Source organism: Calliphora vicina, chromosome 4 (assembly GCF_958450345.1).
Source record: "Calliphora vicina chromosome 4, idCalVici1.1, whole genome shotgun sequence".
Lineage (NCBI taxonomy): Eukaryota > Metazoa > Arthropoda > Insecta > Diptera > Calliphoridae > Calliphora > Calliphora vicina.
This window is the reverse complement of record NC_088783.1, coordinates 42,453,119-42,475,957: the sequence shown is the minus strand read 5'-3', so window position 1 is coordinate 42,475,957 and position 22,839 is coordinate 42,453,119. Positions and strand designations below refer to the sequence as shown.

The 22,839-nt window shown below is 30.7% G+C and overlaps 2 protein-coding genes across 2 annotated transcripts; one reads left to right on the top strand and one right to left on the bottom strand.

Annotated features, from left to right (window-relative positions):
- Window positions 1-5,048: 5,048 nt before the first annotated feature.
- Window positions 5,049-6,437, top strand: LOC135959031 (IgA FC receptor-like). The gene is made up of 2 exons (XM_065510023.1): window positions 5,049-5,526; window positions 5,615-6,437. Exons 1-2 carry the CDS (start codon window positions 5,143-5,145, stop codon window positions 6,239-6,241), a joined length of 1,011 nt encoding a protein of 336 aa, XP_065366095.1. The 5' UTR covers window positions 5,049-5,142; the 3' UTR covers window positions 6,242-6,437.
- An 8,280-nt stretch (window positions 6,438-14,717) lies between these two features.
- Window positions 14,718-16,047, bottom strand: LOC135957821 (protein TsetseEP-like). The gene is made up of 2 exons (XM_065508625.1): window positions 15,599-16,047; window positions 14,718-15,131 (listed from the first exon to the last, which is right to left on the bottom strand). Exons 1-2 carry the CDS (start codon window positions 15,983-15,985, stop codon window positions 14,778-14,780), a joined length of 741 nt encoding a protein of 246 aa, XP_065364697.1. The 5' UTR covers window positions 15,986-16,047; the 3' UTR covers window positions 14,718-14,777.
- Between the last annotated feature and the right edge of the window lie 6,792 nt (window positions 16,048-22,839).

The following is a 22,839-nucleotide window of genomic DNA, read 5'->3' as shown; positions in this document are numbered from 1 at the left end:
TTAGTTGTGTTATTCGGTTTGTAACATAACGAAATATTGGCCATACTTTTTATAATCTGCCAACTTAAGGGATCCGTTTATGCCATCTGTTGAAGACCCTGTAGCCTAAACAAAACTTTCTTGGAATATGAAGTTTGCCACTGGTCTTCAAATTAATTAATTCAATTGGAGCTTAATTCACTAAAATCTTTATTCTTTTCATAACTTTACAGGAGAATTAAAAAACTATATAAAATGAAACAACTTGAGATATTGAATCAAAATTTTAAAATCTGGATTAACAGAAACTAGAAATATATTTAAGATAAATAAAATCTATTTTTCAAAGTACACTTTATTGATTTCTGAAACCAAAATAACGTATTATCAATATAAATTTGCATAAAAAATACAACATTTTTAAAAAATTTCAGCTTTTATTTTGAAACTTATGAACAAAATAATTTATTCAAAGCTATTACCTTTTTTCATCTTTCTGGCAACAAAAGAACTGCTCATCTTTAGAGGCCAATAACGAATCAAGCCAATTTCGGATACTCTTGTTCTGTAGTGAAGCGTATTATTATTAGGAAGGCACAGCGACATGTGGGATCCCTGTTTTCATCCCAACATATTTAGGCTACGTATGAAACCAACTATTCTATTTGGTGAGAGATCAATTAAGTCCCCCGGGGCCATAAAGGCCCTTCCGAGCCATGTAGTTCTATATATTGCCAGCACTGGGCAGTCGCATAGAACACGTTCAGAGGTTTCGACATTAAGTTCACAACATTACCGAAAATAAATTGGTGATACTTTAAATCACAGTGGCCAATGAATAAGTATTCTCAAGTTTTCTAAGTATTCTCAAGTTTCCTTGCGATAGTAACGACTGAGATCTACGTTTGGATAGGGTAATGAACCTAATTACTCTAAATTCCGATTCCACCCAAGAACGAATATGTTTCATAATGTATCCACGTGGGATGCCGATGAACTTTTCAGGACCTATAAACGAGCGTCGGGTGCCCCTGTTGGCCAGTTAATCAGCGTTAATTGCACTCATCATTCAAAGATGTCCAGCAGCCCATAAAAACACCAGACCTCACTTCATATGATGATAAGGCTCTAAGAGCAATCTGCCTTATACTGCAATACTAAGAACATGCCCAAAGATATCTAGAATGCTCATCTGCACAACCAGATCACTCGGAATTACACGGAATATCCCCGGTAATCTGAATGCACTCCTATAGGCCTCCTCCATTACCAATATATGTAAGGATGGGATCTATAGGATTGCAACCAGAACATGAGTGGGACAGGTCCTCATGGGCCCAGAAATACCAATGAGGCGATAGCCCTTATCAAGTAATAATCTCGCAGTCATTTGTTCCACTTTTTTCCACCACAACAAAGCAGCATATGTTATTATTGGCCTTATAACTGTAATAAAAGACCAGTAAATTATCTTTTGTTTTAACCCCCACGTTTCAACAAAAAGTCGCTGGCAGGCATATATTGCCTTAGTAGCTTTTTTGATAGTGTTGGATATGTGAGAATTCCAAGTAAGAGTCCTATCAAGTGTAACCTCAAGATATATTACTTCCTTTGAAAACCCTATAGATGAGCCATTCAATGTAGGATCTATGAATCTAATAACTCTCCGTTGGGTAAAGGGCTGTGAAGCGTATACCAGAGAGAGCGTTCTGCATCGATCGAAGGAAATAGTAGTCGAACGGTGCACAGTCTGGACTATAAAGAGGGTGATGTAAAACTTCCAAACCTCCTCATTCTAAATACTTTTTAACAGGTATTGCAACATGTGTCCAAGCGTTGTCATGATGGCATTTTACGGTTTCATGTCTGGCCGTCTATTCTGGGTATTTTTCGGCAAATGCTCGCTTCAAACGAATCAGTTGCGTTCGGTGCTGGTTCCCTGTGATGATGGCCAGATTTTACCAGCCCTTTTTCTCCCACAAAATACAGAGAATTACATTAGCGTCATGTATATTTGGCTTTGTTGTCGATTCGGCTTGTTGGTGGGGCTTCACCTACGATCTCTTATGCTTCGGGTTATCGTAATGGATCCATTTAGCATCACAAGTAATGATTCGGTACAAAAATGATTTTCTTTTATAGCGTTCAAATATCATTTCGGACATGGAAAATCGTGTTTCAAGGTCTCTCTGTTTCAATTCCTATGATACTCTATTTCCCTGCTTTTGAATAAATCCTGCTGCTCACAAATGTTTTGAAATTGCTGTTTGAGTAGCTCCCAATCTTCATGGAGTAATGCCTCCAATTCTTGGTCTTCAAACTTTTTTGGCTTGCCTGGGCGATATTTGTTTTCCGTGTGAAAATCGCCACTTCTGAACCGAACAAAACCGTCTCTCGCACGTTCAAGCCGATGGAGCTCATTCACCTTAAGCTTTGGTGAGCAATCGGTGTGCTTCAACGGTACTTTTTTTCAAATTAAAGAAGTAAAGCAAAACTTCCCGCATATGACGCTTTGTTGGCACAAAATTCGGCATTTTCGAAACCTAAAAACGTTGTTGTTTACACTATAATACTTAATAACTAAGTTAGAATAAATGACAGATATGTATGTACGCTTCAAAATGACATATAAGTTATTAAAAACAAAAACAGCGTTCACAAGATACGTCATATATTGTATTGTATAATTTTTAAGTATGTACCGAATAATATCTCATGATCAAAAAACATTTTGTTTATTACTAACTGAAGCTAAGCTTCCTCGATATTTAATATAACTAAATAATATAATTAGTAGTAGATCTCAATGATATTTAAATATCTGTGCCACAAACAAAAACTCTTCTGTTAAATTAAGATATTTGTAACTATAAAACTTTATCTCTCACCAAAATACAGAAATAACTTGTCATGCATAATTATTGTAATTATTTTTTGTTAGAAAGAAAGATAAGTTTCTTAAGAAAAACAAATCAATTCTTAATGATTTTGACTAAAATATGCCCACATTTGAAGACATGATTTCGAAATGTGGTTAATAATTTGTTATTTTTGTTTTGCTTTAAACATCATCATTATTTGGCTATTAACTAATGGTTTTAATTAAGTATAAAGAAATTAAAAACATTTAAGTTTAAATTTTAGTAGATATTTTTTATTTTTTTTTAAATATTAATAATAATTTTTCCCATTTGTCATAAACAAGAATCATAAATTATTTGGCACGTCAAAACTGATTCATAGGAACTACTTAGTTAATGTTGTGATTTAGTGACTTTTTGTTTTTTAGTCTATAAACAATAGCCCTCTATGGTCTGAATATGTGTATAACCCAAAGGTGAAGAGTATGAAGTATGTAACCATCATGAGAGATATCAAACTGAAAAATGATAATACCATGACAAATATGAGTTTGATAAGAGCAATAATGATACCAAAATTATTAGTCTGAATGTCAAATAGCAAAAAAATATAATGAAAGAAAAAAAAAAACTAATTGTCTTTCGTCAGCGATAACTGCGATTATGGGAAAGAAATAAGTCAAAGATGTTTAGATTGGGAATACTTAGTGGATAATGGGGGACACAAATAATGAGCTACTTTTGAAGAATTTGAGAATTTAATAATTTACGGTTAATATATAATTGAAATTATATTTCAGTGAGAATAACATTCAAAATATAAGAAAATATATGATGGTACCGTACTTATTGAGTTTATATCAGTCAGTGGTCGTCTCAAAGAGAACAGTTTGCACTGAAATCAAATTCTGCATTTTTAGACATGCAGTCCTGCTGTACTCTTTTCATTTTTCAGTCTATACATTTTTCAAAAACAAGCCACATGAAAGCAAATAGGTGTTCGTCACCGTCTCGTTTCTGAATTGGGTGCGCTGCGGCATAAAACAGAAACGAAATTATTTTTTAATTTTGGATGTCACTTAAACAGAATTTCATTATTTTTGACAAAATCTATTATTTTTTCCTCTTCCAATAAAAAATTTATTTATTTTTATTCATTTTGATTTTTTTTAAATTTAAATTAAAAAAATAATTAAAATAATTTCGTTCCTAAAGCACCGAAAACAACCTACTTGAAGTTGTTTTCGTTCCGGCCCCAAATGACAGGTTTTTCGTTACTGATCGGTGCCGTTTCGTTCCCAATTTTCGTTGCCGATTTCTGAAACGAACTTTTTTTTCGGTGCAAATGTATGGAATTTCGTTTTCGGTGTCGATTACGGTGTATGCGGAAACGTAGCTTTACTTGTAAATAGCCGATTCCGTTCGTGCTCTGGTGGGAATGAATGACAACCACTGGCTTTTACTCTCAGTAGATTAATTATCTAGATCAGGGAAGCGCAAAAAGAGAAATTGTAGTTTGTGTGCATGTATAGGTTAAAAATATAAAATCCGCAACAACATCAAGCAACAGAATGAAATGTTTGTATTTTTACGCTCTATTGTTTGCAATTAAATGAGTTATTTGTATTTTTTACGCTCTTGCTGTGTGTTTTGTTTATTTTCGGGTTGTGTACGTGTAAATTCACGAAAATGTTCGTAATCTCAACAATATGAACGCCTACCAATGATCTAGATTATTATATAAACATTTCGAGGGATTCTATAGAATTTGAAATTTAGTTTCACTGCTGACATTTTACCAGCATAACTGGCACAATATCTGGTGATAACCTTTGACCTTGTTACAAGTATTCCTTAATTTCAGCAAGACAACATCAGATTAGTGTTAATAGTATTAAAATGTTATAAATATTGCAAAAATATGAGAATGCAAAGACTATAATTCAACTGATAATAACTATCAGCCAGCTGTAGGGTATACAAATGCAAGAATATTTACTATAAATTCTAAGTAGTAGTAAAGAGTCTTTAGTCAATATACATAAATATTTACCACTATACGTATTCCTATCTAAACACACTAAATTGGCATTATCTTTTTACGAGGCCTAATAAAGATTTTTTTTCTATAGCATTTTGCGAATGAAAAACTTTTCTATTGCAGAGGTATAAAAACTTCCATTGTTTTTAGAAAATCATATAGTTCTTTAGAAGCATTCGACAAGTGAATTTGATTTAAAAAAAAAACACACACATACCAAATAAACGAACATTAATTTAAAAAAAAAGTAAAATTGAAAAAATGATTTTCAAGCAAAGTGTAATTTTGATGGTGATTGCCAGCCTGGCTATTATTGCCAGCGGCAATGGTTTGCCAGAAGAAGATACCAACATAAGTTTACTAAGTTTTATGGCACGTTCCAGCAGTTTAATGCAACGCAATCCTTCACGCTCTTTGCAATGTTTCGACTACTACATTCCATTGATCGATAAGATTGCAAAAGAGTATGAGAGCAATTATGGTGCATGTGTGCAGACCTCCCTGGAGGGACGTAATGCAGCTGAAGCCGCTACTTCGGATAAACGTGAAGATTTAGCTTCTCGTGCCGAAAACTCATGTAATTTATTGAGTCAATGTAGTGAAATTGAATCGGCTGAAAAAGTATTTGAATGTTTTGTTGCTGGGGTAAGTTAATAATCTATTCACGATACTACTTACGTAGTAAATTTTGAATATTAATACTAAGCATTTAATCATACCTTTTTTCATCTAGGGCTCTGAAAATGCCAAGACTATGTATGGCATTAATGCTGATGCTTCTGAACATTTATCGGACTTGCAAGAAGAATTCCGTCTAATAAACAACAGAGAATTCAAATGTACTAACGAAACTAAACGTACATATGAAAAAGATTCCGCTAAAGCCTATGAAGATTTAAACAGTTGTATTTTGGGTATTACTGAGGTGCCTTCAACTACTGAAGCTCCTGAGGTAACTGAGGGTCCTGAATCAACTGAAAGTCCTGAATCGACCGAAAGTCCTGAATCACCCGAAAGTCCTGAATCACCTGAAAGTCCGGAGGCAACTGAGGGTCCTGAAAGCCCCGAAAGTCCTGAATCACCTGAAAGTACTGAATCCCCTGAAAGTCCTGAATCGCCCGAAAGTACTGAATCCCCTGAAAGTCCTGAATCACCCGAAAGTCCTGAATCACCCGAAAGTCCTGAATCCCCTGAAAGTCCTGAATCACCCGAAAGTCCTGAATCACCCGAAAGTCCTGAATCACCTGAAAGTCCTGAATCACCCGAAAGTCCTGAATCACCCGAAAACAAACTGCCAGAAGAAGATCTTTCTTTACTTCGCAAGACAATCCGGTCTCGTCTTCATAAATTAAGACATTAAGTGTAAAGTTTGTAATCTTTTTTTTTGAACAAGTATTATAGAAATGTAAATCGTATGTGTAACGAGCCAAATCAGTGTAATTATGCAATTAAGTTATTTTTGTTTTCAAAATCTAATACACTCAAATTGGATTTATTTTGTGTATAAATAAGTAAAGTTTTTAATAAATATATTCTTGATTCTAAATTTAAAAGTACTTTTTATTTGAAGTTCTGTTTTTCATTTTAACATTGTTGTCTATTAAATGGAATAAACTAATATTTTGGACAATTTCGGCTTCAATTATTGAACGAGTTTGTAAACTTTTAAACCAAGGCCAAAATACAGTCTTATTTTTAAAAAAAAAATTTTTTTAGTGAAAAGAATTTTCTGACAAAAATTTTTTTAAAAAAAATTTCGCGCTTAAAAAATATTTTTCCCGATTTTGACCCATTGTCCGACTTACTATATACGCCGTTGCAAAGGTCTTTTGAAATTTCTATCATTAGATATCCATATTGTCTATATTAATGACATAGTAATCCAGATATATGTAGATCAAAAACTGGTCATCGAGGTTGTCCTGTGTTTTTCCTTATATCTCAGCCATTTGTGGACCGATTTTCTCGATTTTAAATAGCAACTGAACCGGGTATATAGTGGATATACATATTCATGTATGACTCATGTACGTAAGTTATTTGGAGGCTACGAAAAGTTGATTTCAACATACAGACGAACATGGCTATATCAACTCCGCTATCTATAACGATCCAGAATATATATACTTTGTGGGGTCGCAAATGAAAAATGTAGAAGAAAGAAAAAGTATTTTTAAGTCTCCCTTTGTGAAGTCTCACTCATTCAGGATGTCTCCAATTTCATGTTTATTGCTTCATTGAGCTTCGTGTTTTTCATATTTATAAGACTATTGTTATAGATAAATAACACTAAAGACACCTTTTGTGGATTCTAACTAGAGTTTTTCACGGGAATTCCCGGGACATAAAATCCCGGGAATTCCGCAAAATTTTCAATCCCGAAATCCCGGGAAAATGTGCGAGAATTCCCGGGAATTATTTTCCTTAGTTTTCTGTGCTGTTTTTGAACTTGGCTTTCTCTAAAAGATGCTTAAAGCTCCAAAAACAAATGCAGAAGATTCATACAATAAAAAGATTTAACCCAAATAGACCAATAACAAGTTCATTATTCAAATTATTCCAAAAACTTGTGAATGTTCAAGTCTGTCACAGAATTCCATTCTGATCGAAAGTGGAATTATTTCAGTATTTAGCTTTTTCACAAAGAGTAAAACGAAAATTTTTGGAATAAAACCATCTTTACTTAATTTTTGATTAATAAGCAAAACATTGCCAATTTAAAATTAAAAAAAAATAAAATATTTAAATTGGAATCTAACAAAGGTAGAACAAAACAAAGGTAGAACAAAATTTAATGGAAATACAAACGACAAATGGTGACAGGTTTGTATATAACTAATTTAGAAATCGAGTCAGTTTATCTCTTTATATTAAATTTTTTTTTGATTTTTTTATTTGTATCCAATTAAATTTTAAAATCAAAGACATTTTTCAGATTTTTAACGAAGTCTACATACGTACCTTTAAGCCCCTTCATAGTAGTTTCTAACTCAGTTAGGATCATGTGTGTTTAATTTCCTGATTCTAGCTTTATTATAGACAATTCAAAAAGTACCATTTAAAGAACGAAAAAGTACCATTAGTACTCCCTTTTTGGTACCTTAATACCATTAATTGCCCAATTCTTGATTCTTTTTTTACTCAGAGGTATATTATGCATAAGTTACATGTAAGTTAAATCTATAAATCTATATATATAAAACACAAAAAATGTTTCTACCTATGTCCGTTATAGACTCTGAAACCATCCAACCGATTAGTTACAAACTGGTTTCATTGGAAAGGAAATTTTCTGAAGATGGTTCTAGACACCTAAAATACTACATTAGGTCCATTCGGTGCATTCGTAAAGCCCATTTTTGAATGTATGTCTTGAAATTTCGTATGTAGATCACACGCTGTGTAGATCCACTAAGAAGAGATTTTTAGGAAATTCGATTTTTAATGGGGTAAAAATGTGTAAATCCAGATAAAATCTCTATATCTCCGAAACTAATGAAGCTAGCACTAAAAATCGAACTTAATCTAAATTTATGCAAAAAACAAGTAAGAAAGAATGGTTGGTCAAGCCCGACCATATAATAAAAGAGCAAAAACATTTTTCTTTTAAAATTTCAATAATTTATATTTTTGAGTGATTTTCGGAAGTGGGCCTTATATGGGGGCTATGACCAATAATGGACCGATCACCATGAAATTAGGTCGTGTGATTTATGTCTATATGAAAGTTTGCTATGTTGAATTTTGTGAGTATACCAACTTTTTTAAGCGATTTATGCACGTTAAAGTGATTTTTGGAAGCGGGTCTATATGGGAGCAATGACTAATTATGGACCGATTTTAACAAAATTTGGTAACATGAATTTTGTATATATAAAACTTATTTGGAGCTCAATTTGTGGAGATACGTTTATAAATTAAACATTTATGACCGATAAAGTCCAATTTCGGGAGGACATTTGTATGAGGTCTAGGTGAAATAATGGACCGATTTCAGTCAGTTTCAATAGGCTTGGTCCTTGGGTCGAAAAAATAATATGTACCAAATTTGATCGAAATATCTTCAAAATTGCGACCTGTACTCTGCGCACAAGGTTTACATGAACAACTAGCCACACGCAGAGAAAAAATATAGTTGGGCATGGTTACTGTAACCATTTCAATATTGTTACAAGTTTTTTAACTATATTATAGTCACAGTAACCATTTACATGATTGTGGTAACCATAATATGGTTAACTTACGATTCACATGATTGTCTGAACCATATATATGGTTACAGTAAACATATATATGTTTGTGACAACCATTTATATGATGAACGACTTATCATATTATGGTGCTCTCGGCTTAAGGCTTATCATAATCTGAGAACAACATATTATGATAAAATTATTCATCATAAATATGGTTGCCACAAACATATATATGTTTACTGTAACCATATATATGGTTGAGACAATCATGTGAATCGTAAGTTAACCATATTATGGTTACCACAATCATGTAAATGGTTACTGTGACTATAATATAGTTAAAAAACTTGTAACACTATATAAATGGTTATAGTAACCATGCCCAATTATATTTTTTCTCTGCGTGCAGCCAACCAGAAGGACGGACATTGTTTAATTGAATCAGAAAGTATTTCTAAGACGATCGGTATACTTTAAGGTGGGTGTTAGACTAATATTTTTGGGCGTTACAAACATCTGCACAAACGCATAATACCCTCCCCACTATGGTGGTGTAGGGTATAAAAATACAAGGCCTGACTTATTCATTCACTCACTCATGAATGATGGTATTGATGATGCATAATACGGTACAAAATTGTTTACTATAAAACCCCTCTATTAATAAAGAATTTTAAGCGTAGTAGCACACGCTTGTTATCCGCTAGTTTAATATAATAAAAAAGTACCATTAGAAGAAAAAAGTACCAATTTTCCTTTTCCCTCTTGAACATCCTCCAAATTTGAAATTTCAAAGTACTTGTGGCAAAATCAGGAGCAATCAATATTATATAGTCCTGTGATATACTTTTTTATAGTTTGGCCATTTATTTCGAAGACTCTGTAGCTCGCTGCAAGCAGGCAATTAAGTAGAATATTATTCCGTTTTGACAATAAGATTGAGGATTTATATCAGAAATATGTTTGTCCAGAAACCAGAATAGAATTCAACGGATTCAAGTTATTAAGAACTCATAAACATCTGGTTTGCATGACTATATTTTCTTATTTGTTTTACCATTTGTTTTGTACGCTTAGGTTTTTTCTCAAAGTTAAGTTTAACTAAACATGTTAAGATGATTTATAATGTTTTAGTCAAATTGCAAACTTCTATAGCTCTTGTTGATAACAGTTAAAGTGTAAACAATAAATATTACTCATAAATAATTTAGCAAAATTTAAACAGATTTCATGCCGAAAAAATTCAACACTTGTACTTTTGATAATAATTCCTAGTTGAGTGTGCCTATTTAAAATCTTTAAAAATTTAGTATTTAGATATATCAAATTATGTGCTAAAGTAAAACACCTGATGTGTGAAAATCCGTTTGGTATTTGTTTATTTGTTCAGTTATGATTATAAAAATAGTTATTTCGTAGTGATGATAGTGTGAAAGCATTCAACTGCTCAAGTTATCAAATGTTATGACGTAGTTGAAATTATTATTGTTTTTTAGTTTGTTTATTTGATAAAATAAATATTTTGTTTAGTATTTTCTTTATTTATTGCGTAGAAAATTTATAAAGCAGAATTTACAAAGTTCACATTTAAAGAGGCGCCACTATTATTAAGTAAATGATCAAAAACCTAATTTTTTTAAAATTTTAATAATTTATTGTTGTGAGTGATTTCAGGAAGTGGTCATTCTATGGCAGCTGTGACCAATTATGTACTGAACGTCATTAAATTAGCTAGTTTGATTTATTTCTTTATGAAACTTATTTCTATTAAATTTTAAAGTAATTTTTGGCAGTGGACCTTATATGGGAGCTATGGTCAATTATGAATCGATTCGCACAAAATGTGTGAATGATAACTGATTCAAAGTAGTCAACGCATTGGATTCACAGAGTCAGTTATCTTACTAGCTACACAGAGAAAACAGATTCGTAATAGCAACCGAATTTGTTGCCAATCGAATGATTCGGTTCTACATATAGAATTTTTCGGTCCTAGTGATAGAAAATCAGTGGATAAAGAAGAATTTCGATTGAAGCAAACAAACTTTTATTACCACTTCTAAAATTTTGTAGCCACAACTGTAAAATTCGATCACTAAGGCAGAATCATTCGATTGATGCCAAATTCGGTTGTGAACACGAATCTGTTTTCTCTGTGTAGTAGCTACCTAACTGGTTACTTAAGTACAGCTACATAACTAGTTATTTTACCAAGTACGGGTACTAATGGACCTCAAATAGTCAGTTAACAAGTAAGAGAGCTATATTCGGCTGTGCCGAATCTTATATACTCTTCACCAAATTATACTTTAAAATAAAAATTTTAAATATTTTTAGGTAAAAAAATTTATTTTTTTTCCAAAGTTTTTTTTAATTTATTTTTTTAATATTTAGCAAAAAAAAAACTTTTGGTGAAAAAAAAATTCGGGTTAAAAAATATTTTTTCCGATTTAGACCCATTGTAGGTCCAACTTACTATGATCTTATATACGTTATTGCAAAGGTCTTTGAAATATCTACCATTAGATATCCATATTGTCTATATTAATGACTTAGTAATCCAGATATAGCTATATCTGGACATGTCCAAAAATAGGTCAAAAATCGAGGTTGTCCTGGTTTTATATCTCAGCCATTTGTAGACCGATTTTCTCGATTTTAAATAACAACCGTGGCGGAAGAATTCCGGAGATATTGATGTATGAATCGTGTATATAAATTATTTGGGGGCTTCGGAAAGTTGATTTCAACAGACAGACAGACGGACATGGCTTAATCGACTCCGCTATCTATAAGGACCCACTTACTTTATTGGATCGGAAATGAAAAATGTAGAAATTACAAACGGAATGACAAACTTATATATACCCTTCTCAAGAAGGTGAAGGGTGTAAAAAGACATATCATAGACAGTCTAATAAACGATTCTTTGTAAACAAAACTTCCTCCGAAAACTCTGCAATAGATTGATTCTGGTGGGTAAAATAACTATATACTAAGAGACACTAAATTGACCATTGACATGAGATATTAGTATACTTAAGCAAAAATAAAAATAAACCGTATGAGAATTATATCAACGCAATTTGTATAGAACAAAACGTTTAAAATTACTACAGTCAAGATTACTTAGAGACACTTAAGTGACAATTGTCTTCACGCTAGATCACCTGGATTGTATCTTTATACAACCAACCAATTGTCTTCTTTCTGAACTACAAATAGCACATTCGTGTCAAATGACTCAAAATATATAAATTGGAGTCAACCAAGTGATAAGCAATTTGGGACAATACTGTATATAAGGGATACATTGACTAATTGCTTAACTGCTGGGCGAATTACGAATTACTCATACAAAAATGCATTACACTATTAACGTTTAAAGTGACTACACTCTAGATTACTTAGAGACCCTTAAGTGACAATTGTCTTCATGCTAGATTACATGGAATGTATAAAGTAACCAATTAACAACTCTCTGCACTACTAAGAGCACATACGTGTCAAATTACCCAAAATATATAAATTGGAGTCAGCCAAGTGATAAGACATTTGGGACAATACTATATAAAAGGGATAAATGACCCAAAATATATTAATTGGAGTCAGCCAAGTATTCAAACATTAGTGGCAATTACTGTCTATAAGGAAGACATTGACCAATTGCTTCACTGCTGGTTGGTGGGAGTTACAAACATCAACACAAACGCATAATACCTTCCTCATTATAGTGTAGTGTAACAAAATACCAAATTTCCCTTTGAAAATTCCAGTTTTAAGATTTTATAGGATGTTTTTTGTCATTACCAATTTTAAAAATTACTTTATTATACCCAGTGATGCCAGGTACTTTTGATGCCTGTTCCCAACAAAAATATCCCCAAAAATCCCCAAATATTGTTTTTCTAAAAATTTTCACAAAAACCAAACTTCAAATTATTTGTTAAAAAAAAATTAGTCAAAGATTCTTTTGAAAATATTCATTCCAATTGGTTGAACATTTTTTTTGCTCTGCATCTCGTAAGATCTTTTCAAATCTTGTAGAAAATTAGTAGTGGTATATTTTTTTACCAAAGATTTTGCATAAACCGACTTGAGAATAACCTATTGTAAATTCAATTTAACTTTACCATCTAAATTTTGTTGTGATCTGCACATAAAATTCGACAATTAGAAAACTTTTTGGAGATACTGATTTGGATTTAAAGATTGTATCATATTATGTGTTATGATACCTACATTTAATAGATTTAAACATCTCCATTTTCAATTCAAAAACATGAAATAAAGTTAAATTATTTTTAACTTATTGCTATTACCGGTAATAAAAACAAACATATCCTAAATTATTTATCCCCATAAAATCCGCGAAATATTTTAATATATCCCCAATAAAATCCCCAGTCCCCAAACGAAATTGTCTGTCCCCAAAATCATTACAAAATCCCCATCTTTGGGGACAAATCCCCAATACTGACAAGCCTGATTATACCCTTCACCTTCGTGAGAAAGCTATATATAAGTTTGTCATTCCGTTTTTAATTTCCACAATATAATTTTCCGACCCTAAAGAGTATATATATTCAGGATCCTTATATATAGCGGGTCGATTAAGCCATGTCCGTCTGTCTGTCCGTCTGTTGAAAACAATTTTCTGAATACGCCAGATATCTTCGGTATCCAAATCTTCAACAATTCTGTCAGACATGCTTTCGAGAACTTTCGTATTTAAAGTCAACAAAATCGGTCCACAAATGGCTGAGATATGAGGAAAACACCAGGACAACTTCGATTTTTGACCTATTTTTTTTACCTACATATATCTGGATTACTAAGTCATTAATATAGACAATATGGACATCTAATGATAGATATTTCAAAGACCTTTGCAACGACGTATATAAGACCATAGTAAGTTGGACATACAATGGGTCAAAATTGGAAAAATAAACAGAATTTTTTTTCACCAAAAAAAATTTAAAATTTAAAAAAAAAAAATTATTTAAAAAAAATTTTAAATTAAAAAAATTATTTAAATTTAAAATAACAATTCGAAAAAAAAAAATTTCCAAAAAATGAAAAAACAACTTTGGCAAAAAAATAAATTTTGTTTAACTAAAAATATTTAAAATTTTTATTTTGAAGTATAATTTGGTGAAGGGTATATAAGATTCGGCACAGCCGAATATACACACAGCCTCAAAAGTGAGTAAACAATTGCGAATTTTTTGATTTTTTTAGGATCATGAAAATCATTATAGTTATTTTGAAAAAACTTTCTTTTTCACAACCGAATCTATTATTCAACTCAATCTCCAACAAACCTAAACATTAAAATTTTAATCGTCAAATAAATTTTAGGATTTTCATTATCTTAAAAAATCAAATAATTTTTGTTGTATACTCACTTTTGAGGCTCACTGTAGCTTTCTTACTTGTTTTTAATAATTTTCTCTAAAATCTCCAAAATATTTTAAAATCCCCCTAAGAAAATTCTCTGCCCACAAACGGTAGTTTTCCAATTTTGGCAATAATTCCGCAAAATAACTTGATCTATAAGGACCTCAGTAATCGTAAAGTTTGTATTGTTTGCATGTGGAACTGCAGTCGTGTAATGTTCTATACTATATTTAAAATAACAATATTATTTTTGTTAAATGCGAATTTATTCAAATAGTAATAATAATAATTTGATTTTTAAATGAAATAGTCTTGGAAAGAACTCAATTCTTCGGGTTCTCCCGTTGTAGTTTCTGGTTGTTCTGGTTCTTCTGTTATTACATCAATTGTGGTTGTTTCTGGTTCTGCTGGTGCTTCAGTTGCGGCAATAGTAGTAGTTGCAGGTCCTTGTGTGGGTACGGGAGAGTTACCCAAAATACAACTATTTAGATTAGCATAAGCTGCAGCCGATTCCTTTTCATAGGCCCGTTTTGTGTCGTTAGTACATCTGTACTCATCAGATTGGATTAAATAGTACTGTTCACGCAAGGCAGCTAACTCTTGAGAAGCGTTGGCATTAATGGAATACATGGTTTGAATGTTGGCAGCACCCTGTAAGTAAAAGATATCGAATGTAAGTTTAGTAATGGAGTGTAAAAGTGATTTGTTGAGAATGTAATTTAAAGAAAACTTAATGCATGAACATTAGAGAGACTTTATGAAGCGAAAAAGTGATTTGTTTTATGATATTTCCCAAAATATTTTGAGTTAACTGAAAACCGTTCGTGAGCAGGACTATTTTTTATTTAGTTTTTTGAAAATATTTGTATTTTAATCCAAAAAAACACATATAATATGGGATATCATTTGATAGCCGCATACAACTCATACTTTTTACGATTTTTCAAAGATTTTTTATGGAAGTGTTTAGTGTCTTCAAATCCAAATATTTAAAAATTTTCCAAAAGAACTGCATTAAATTTATTCATGAAAATTAATTTCGATCTGGATATTTAGAAAATCCGAATTTTATGAATCTTCTTTTTAGCCCTTTGTTTTCAATATATGACAACACTTACCCCATTAATGTAACACTCAAATATTCCCTCCACCGACTCATCTTCACCGCACTGACTCAACAAAGCACACGAACTTTCAGCGGCATTTGCCAAATCATTACGTTGATCCCATGTAGCATTATCAGCCTTAGAACGAGCGGCCAACGATTCATTTAAGCAGGCCTGATAATTCGATTCATACCTTGAGGCAATTTCATTTATCAATGGAATATAGTAGCTGAAACATTCCAAAGAACGTGACGGATCCTGTCGCAATAAATCATTGGAACGTGCCATATAACTTAACAGACCATTATCCGATTCCTGTCCTATGAAATTGGAAGCATTGACAAAAGCCAAAACACAGGCAAAGCCCACCGACAGAATCACCTTTTGTTGAAATTGCATTTTAGAGCTGATTGCAAGGAATCTGTTTTCGTTGCGAATTTAGAAAAACAACTATTTGAATTATTTAATTGTTATGTGGCTTTTATAGTTGAGTATTAATAACAAATGAAAATTTCAAGCACTTGTTTTTTTCTTTCTTAATAATTACCTAATTAAATAAATACTTTAGGACTGTGTCATTAGTCCTCTTAAGTAGAACAATTCCAAATAAATTGCTTTGATACTTAAGATTACACTCAATTAGCTTCCTACTTTAAGATATGCAGGGAAGTTTCTTGGAAATATTGTTGTTTCTAATCAAATTAGTTTTACATTGTTGAGACGAGTTAAAAATAATTCAAGAGTTACTTTTTCATACGATCTGTAAATAGAATTGATATAAAAAGTGAAAATTAGGAGGCGACTAACACATGATATGCTTTGATAAGTTTTGCAATGATCATCCCAGTTGGAAGAAGTTTTTGATGAATTTGTATATTAAAATTATGTTTTATTGATTTTCAAAATTGTATTTTGCTTTCATAAAATTTTATTTTTTTTCTTGCCTTTGTCTCATCTGCACATTTAAGTTTCAACTTACAACATATGTTGAAATTGATAGAGATCTCAATAAACTTAATTGCCAATTTAACGTAACATGTGAGTGGTTGGTAATATTGATTTAAAAACAAAAGAAAATGCTTAATTTTAGATATTTTTGGGATTAAACAAAATAATTTGCCATTAACGAAGTCGAACACTCAACATTTTAAAATATAACAAGTATGAGTGTTATATTCGGCTGTGCGGAATCTTTTATTTCAACACCGAACATTTCTGATTAACAAAGAATATTTGCTAGAAAATTTCACTTCTAAGTCCGTCCATTTAGCCCCTATCGTGACTTTAACAGAAAGACAGACGGACACAGCTACATCGTCTTAGAATGTTATAAGGATCCAGAATATAATTTTGTCGGTAATCGATGTGTTAGAAATGGAATGACAAAATCTTATTTTTTTTTGGTGAAGAGGAATGTTTTTTCCGGATGCTATGTAGAACTATGGATCGATTTTTAATCAATATCGATATTTATGCGTGTCAATGTATTCAAGAGGTGATCGTCATAAAATATTGTTCGTTGATATCTATGTATTTGATGATAATCTTAGTTCAGTTTCGTCTCAATAACGTTATCTACAAGATTTCTATGGTTGTTATGTGGATGTGGATCTTATGGTCAGTGCTATGATTTTGCATCCAGGGAGCTATAATCAATTATGGGTCGATATACATAAAATTCGGTACGGCAATTGTTATATATTGTTACGAAATTGTACTATCAATTTGAATTTAACGGTTTTAACGTCGGGTTTCCACATCATAAGTGAATACTTCTACTTATCATCAGAGTGCTACCAAAATTATCTGTTAAAGCTGTTAACATTAACATTAAGGCTGCTGAAAGCTCTAGAAATATAACATTCTAGCTATGTCCGTTAGATAATTCATGAAACTTCTAGAATATTGCACTGTATATATAAATGGTAACAGCAAGTTGCGGTCAGTCAACTGTATTAATAGTATATTCTTGGACATTAGAAAGTGAGAGTGACTATTTAAATTTGTGTGTAAATTTTTACCTGGAACTTATTTGAGAAAACATGGACTGATTCTTACCATTTTCAACAGAGATTGCCCTTTAATCATATGAATAATGTGTGCAAAATTATCTAAAATATATTTAAAGAAAATAGAAAAAAAATTTTAAAAAATATCAACTATTTTGGAGGTGTCTCATATCTGGTTCTCCTTGCCCTATTAAATACCAAACATTTCTGATCCACAAAGAATATTTGAAGAAAATTGCATCCTCCTATGTCCTTCTCTCGAGGCCGTATACGGACGGACATATAATTTTATATGTACCCAGAATATATATACTTTTTCAATATGTTAAAAACGAAATGATAAAATCAATCAATCTATCTTCTTATAATATATAAATATAATACTAAGAGAAGTGTATATTTATTAAGTAAACTCGTGAGTCATTGAGCAAGCTCCTTGAAGTAAAATAGACCAACAACTCATTCAGGAAATTCCGAACTACAATCACTACCCTATAGTAGTTAATCTATTGAGTACTGCTTATCAATAACTAAATATTATTTTCCTTTTTTGTATATTTTTCTGTATCGGCATCTTTACATTGTAACACGTCACTAAATATTTATTGATATTTCAGAAAAATTATCTGATTAGATAGGATATTTATATTTACTTACAATATTTTCTTACAGATAACAGATTTTCAGATAATATATTTTTGTAAATCACCAATTTGCTGTATTCGTTTTTATATATATCATATGAAAAATATATCATTAGCTTAGAGTGTAAAATTGTTTTTCAAGATGAGATAATATAGGCATACAGTCAGTCCACTTCATAACTGACTCTAGTCACCTTCAGAAATAGAACTTTAATTATTCCTAATCTTTAAATATATTAGTATAAAAAATCTTCTATTAAATATTTTATTTGTGCCCAGGTAGATTGTTACATAACTTATTTTTGTTGCGTCTAATGGGCTTTTCAAAGTAAATAATTTCATCCCCAAGGTTCCTCTTCTGATAAAAATATATTGGATTTTTTGAAATTCTAATGTTTATGGGGTAAACTAATAAACCTAAAAGTGGTAATATTTTGAAAACTGACCGTACGATTTTAAAATGTCTGCCATATTTGTGTTCAGCATTTATTTAAACCATTTTTTTCAATACTGAGAAGTTATAACTAGAACCCAAAAACATCAATACGCGTTAACGTTAGATTTGATTTATTATTATTTTAAGATTAACTAATCTGATTATTAATTGACATTTGATTTTCTAGTCAAAAACTGACCCTAAGTAAGCGTTATTTAATCTCATGCGTAGGGCATAAACATTTTTTTATTTCTTTTAACCACAGTCTTTTATTAAAAACGACAAGATGCATACATGTAATGTTTAAGTACTTAACTTCTCTTAATATTTACTTTACTACAGTTTAAAATAATAAAAAATATTATATAATAAAAACAAATTAATCTACCATAACATAACCTTCACCGACTGACAAAACAATAATAAAACAAGTAAGAGAGCTATATTCGGCTGTGCCGAATCTTATATACCCTTCACCAAATTATACTTCAAAATACAAATTTTAAATATTTTTAGGTAAACAAAATTTATTTTTTTATTCCAAAGTTGTTTTTTTAATTTTTTGGAAAATTTTTTTTTCGAATTGTTATTTAAAATTTTTTGTTTTTAAATTTTTAAATTCTAAAAATTTAAAAAAAAAATTGGTTTTGTTAAAATTTTTTTTACCGATTTTGACCCATTGTTGGTCCAATTTACTATGGTCTTATATTCGTCGTGGCAAAGGTCATTGAAATATCATCCGTGACTTAGTAATCCAGATATAGGTCAAAAATCGAGGTTGTCCTGGTTTTTCCTCATATCTCAGCCATTTGTGGACTGATTTTGCTGATTTTAAATAGGAAACTTCTCGGAAGCATGTCTTACAGAATTATTGAAGATTTGGATCCCGAAGATATCTGGGGTCTTCAGAAAATTGATTTCAACAGACAGACAGATGGACATGGCTTAATCGATTCCACTATCTATAAGGATCCAGAATATATATACTTTATAGGGTCAAAAAATTATATTGTGGAAATTACAAACGGAATGACAAACTTATATATACCCTTCTCACGAAGGTGAAGGGTATAATAATCAAAAAATCCAAACTGTGTTACAGGGCAAGACCGACTTCACAATGAACTACAAATTGAATAACAACATAGTTGGTTGTGGAAATAATTTTTTTTGGGGATTTTCATGATCTCAAGAAATAATTAAGAAATCCCAACAAAAAATCGCTTCGATCATGAATATAGCTAGAGATTAGGAGAGGATAGTGAATATAGGCAGAGTCATAGACAGATATCTAAAATTGTAAGTTGTAATTTTTGTATTAAACTTATGATAATAAAATAAAGTAAAGTGTAGGGTAAATGAAAACATAAACAAAAATCTGGGACATCAATTTGAATTAACTATAAATTGTTGGCTGTTCTTGCATAAAGTAGTTATTGCTCTGGTAGATTTTTATTGTACTCGCATGTAAAGAATAGATAACCGATAATTATTTTTCTAATATACAAGAAACTTTATATTACTAAATACATAATATTTAGTTTAATGTTATTTTTATATACATTTTTTAGTTGTTTGGCCAACATACATTCAAAAATACTTATTATATGATTAAATAAATATTACGTTGTAGTATTCTCATATTGTTAAAAGTAACTACCCATAATTAACCATAATATTATTGTTAGCAGGTGTCAGATACAACTAATAAGATATGCTTATGTACAGAACAAAAAAAAAAAGCTAACCAATAAACATCTAAACTTACAAATAAGTATTTACCTGTCATTATTAATGAAACTATTTATTGAAATACAAATATTTGATTAAAGTTGAAGCAAATAGTTTTCTTAAGATTAAGAAATATGTAGAAAATGAAGAATTGTTATTTATATGTTATTTATTATACACCTAGAACTCATTAAACGTCAGTAGTAGTGAATGGTATGAAAAGCTAATAATCGATTTTCAACTTTTCGATCAACCATTTTCATTTCGATTTTTACAGTCGATTAATCGAACCCAATAATCTATTTTTTAATAATCGACCTGCATTTTTGGGAACTATAGCAAATGACCCATATACGCTATAATTACGGATTAAAATCATATTTTGGAAGAGTATTGTAACTCCTTTATGTTGAGGTGCTCATTTTATAAACCGTAACGTCAAACATTTGACAACAATTTTATGAAAAAAATTTCGTAGCACTTTTTATAAAAATTTCTTAAGTTTGAAAAAAAATTCGCATTAAAAAATGAGGTCCTCCGTGAATATTTTCCGATGTCAGCTGAAGGCTAATATATTGCAAATTTTAATGAAAGCAAAAAACGTAGACAATACTAAAAATTCCGCAATTTTTTTTCTATTTCGATTAATCGTTATCAAAAATCGATTTCAGCATAAAAAGCGGAGTATATAATCTATCACGAAATAATCGTTTTTAGACCCTGAAAATCGATTTTCGACCATAATCGTAATCGATTTATCATTCACTTAGCAGTAGAGTATTCAATTACAGTATGAACTGACGATGATAAATCTCAAAATTACTTTCAAAAATCTACCATATATCGATAAATTTTTTTGACCAAATATCGATTAATGCGATTAATTTAAAAAAATAGTTTGAACTATGACTATTATGTGAATAAACTTTTTGAAAGTCTGACTTATTCTGAATAAAATAAGATTTTTTTTTTGATTGTTAAATGTCAAAGATGTGGTGCTGTTTTAAGCATTTTTAACCATGTCTAAAATTTAAAGAACTAGAAAGGCAAGTTCTAATAAGCTTTTGGATATTTTACAAGTTTTTTAGAAAAAAAAAATTGTTTGCTGAATAATTAGGAATTTAGTTGGCGACAGAATTTAAAAATGTTGAACAAAATCTGAATTTCCAGTACTTTAGATTTTGTTTTATATTTGAAATCTGCTACAAAATCACTTATTACGATGAAAGGTTCAAAAGAATTAATTCTTAATTCAAGTTTCAAAATCAAATAAAATTTTAAATTCTAATCATTAAAGAACTCATTAGGAATTAATTACTTAATACTTCCAAAGAATTAAATTCATTAAAGACTTCTGAGAATTCATTCTTTTAAGGATTAATTCCTTATTGAAACATTCAAGTTTGATATTCCGTTTTGTAATTTAAAAATTTTTCATCTGCGATTCCATAAAGTATATACATTCTCGATCGTTATAGATAGCGTAGTCGATATATCCAGGTCCAGCCCCCAAAAAACTTTCATACACGTTTGATACATCAATGTATCCGCTGTAGCCCTCTTTTTAATTTTTTTTTTTGCTAAAATGAAAGCTTAGTTGTTTAAGTCCTATTTGGTCGCTTAGTGGGATGCGAGTGGGATATTTATCAAAATATATGTTTTAACACAAAATTGTATGTCTTGAGTTACAAAATATTTATTTTGATAGATAGACCACTCGCACCCCCCTAAGAGATCAAAAAGCTCTTGAGGGAGTGGACCTAAGCCTTCATTTGAGTAAAAAAAAATTTTTTTAAAAGAAGGCCCATTTTGGAAAAAAAGTTAGATTTTGCCAAAAAAAAATCAAAAATTGTATATCTTGAGTTACAAAACATTTATTTTGCTATATATCCCACTCACATCCCACTAAGCAACCAAATAGGTCTTAAAGGAATAGACCCAACTTTCTTTTGAGCAAAAAAAAAAATTAAAAAAGGGACCATTTTAAAAAAAGTTAAATTTTGCAAAAAAAAAAAAAAAAAAAAAAGGAAAAAATTGCATATTTTGAGTTACAAAACATTTATTATGATAGATATCAAACTGGCATCCCACTAAGCGACTAAATAGGTCTTCAAGGAAAATATCTGAGCTTTCTGTTGAGCAAAAAAAAAATTAAAAAGAGGGGGCATTTCGAAAAAAAGTCAACAAAGTTTTTGATTTTGCAAAAAAATGCAAATATTGCATTTTGGAATTACAAAACATTTTTTTTGAAAAGAAAAAAAAAGGTCCCATTTTGGAAAAAAAAATCAAAAAAGTTTTTGATTTCGGAAAAAAAATATTAAAATTTTTTTATTTTTTTTTTTTCGAAAAATTGAAGAAATAGCTATTTAAACTATTTGGGACACATTTTGCTAAGAACAATAGGTAATAAGTTACATGGATAAAAAAAATCAC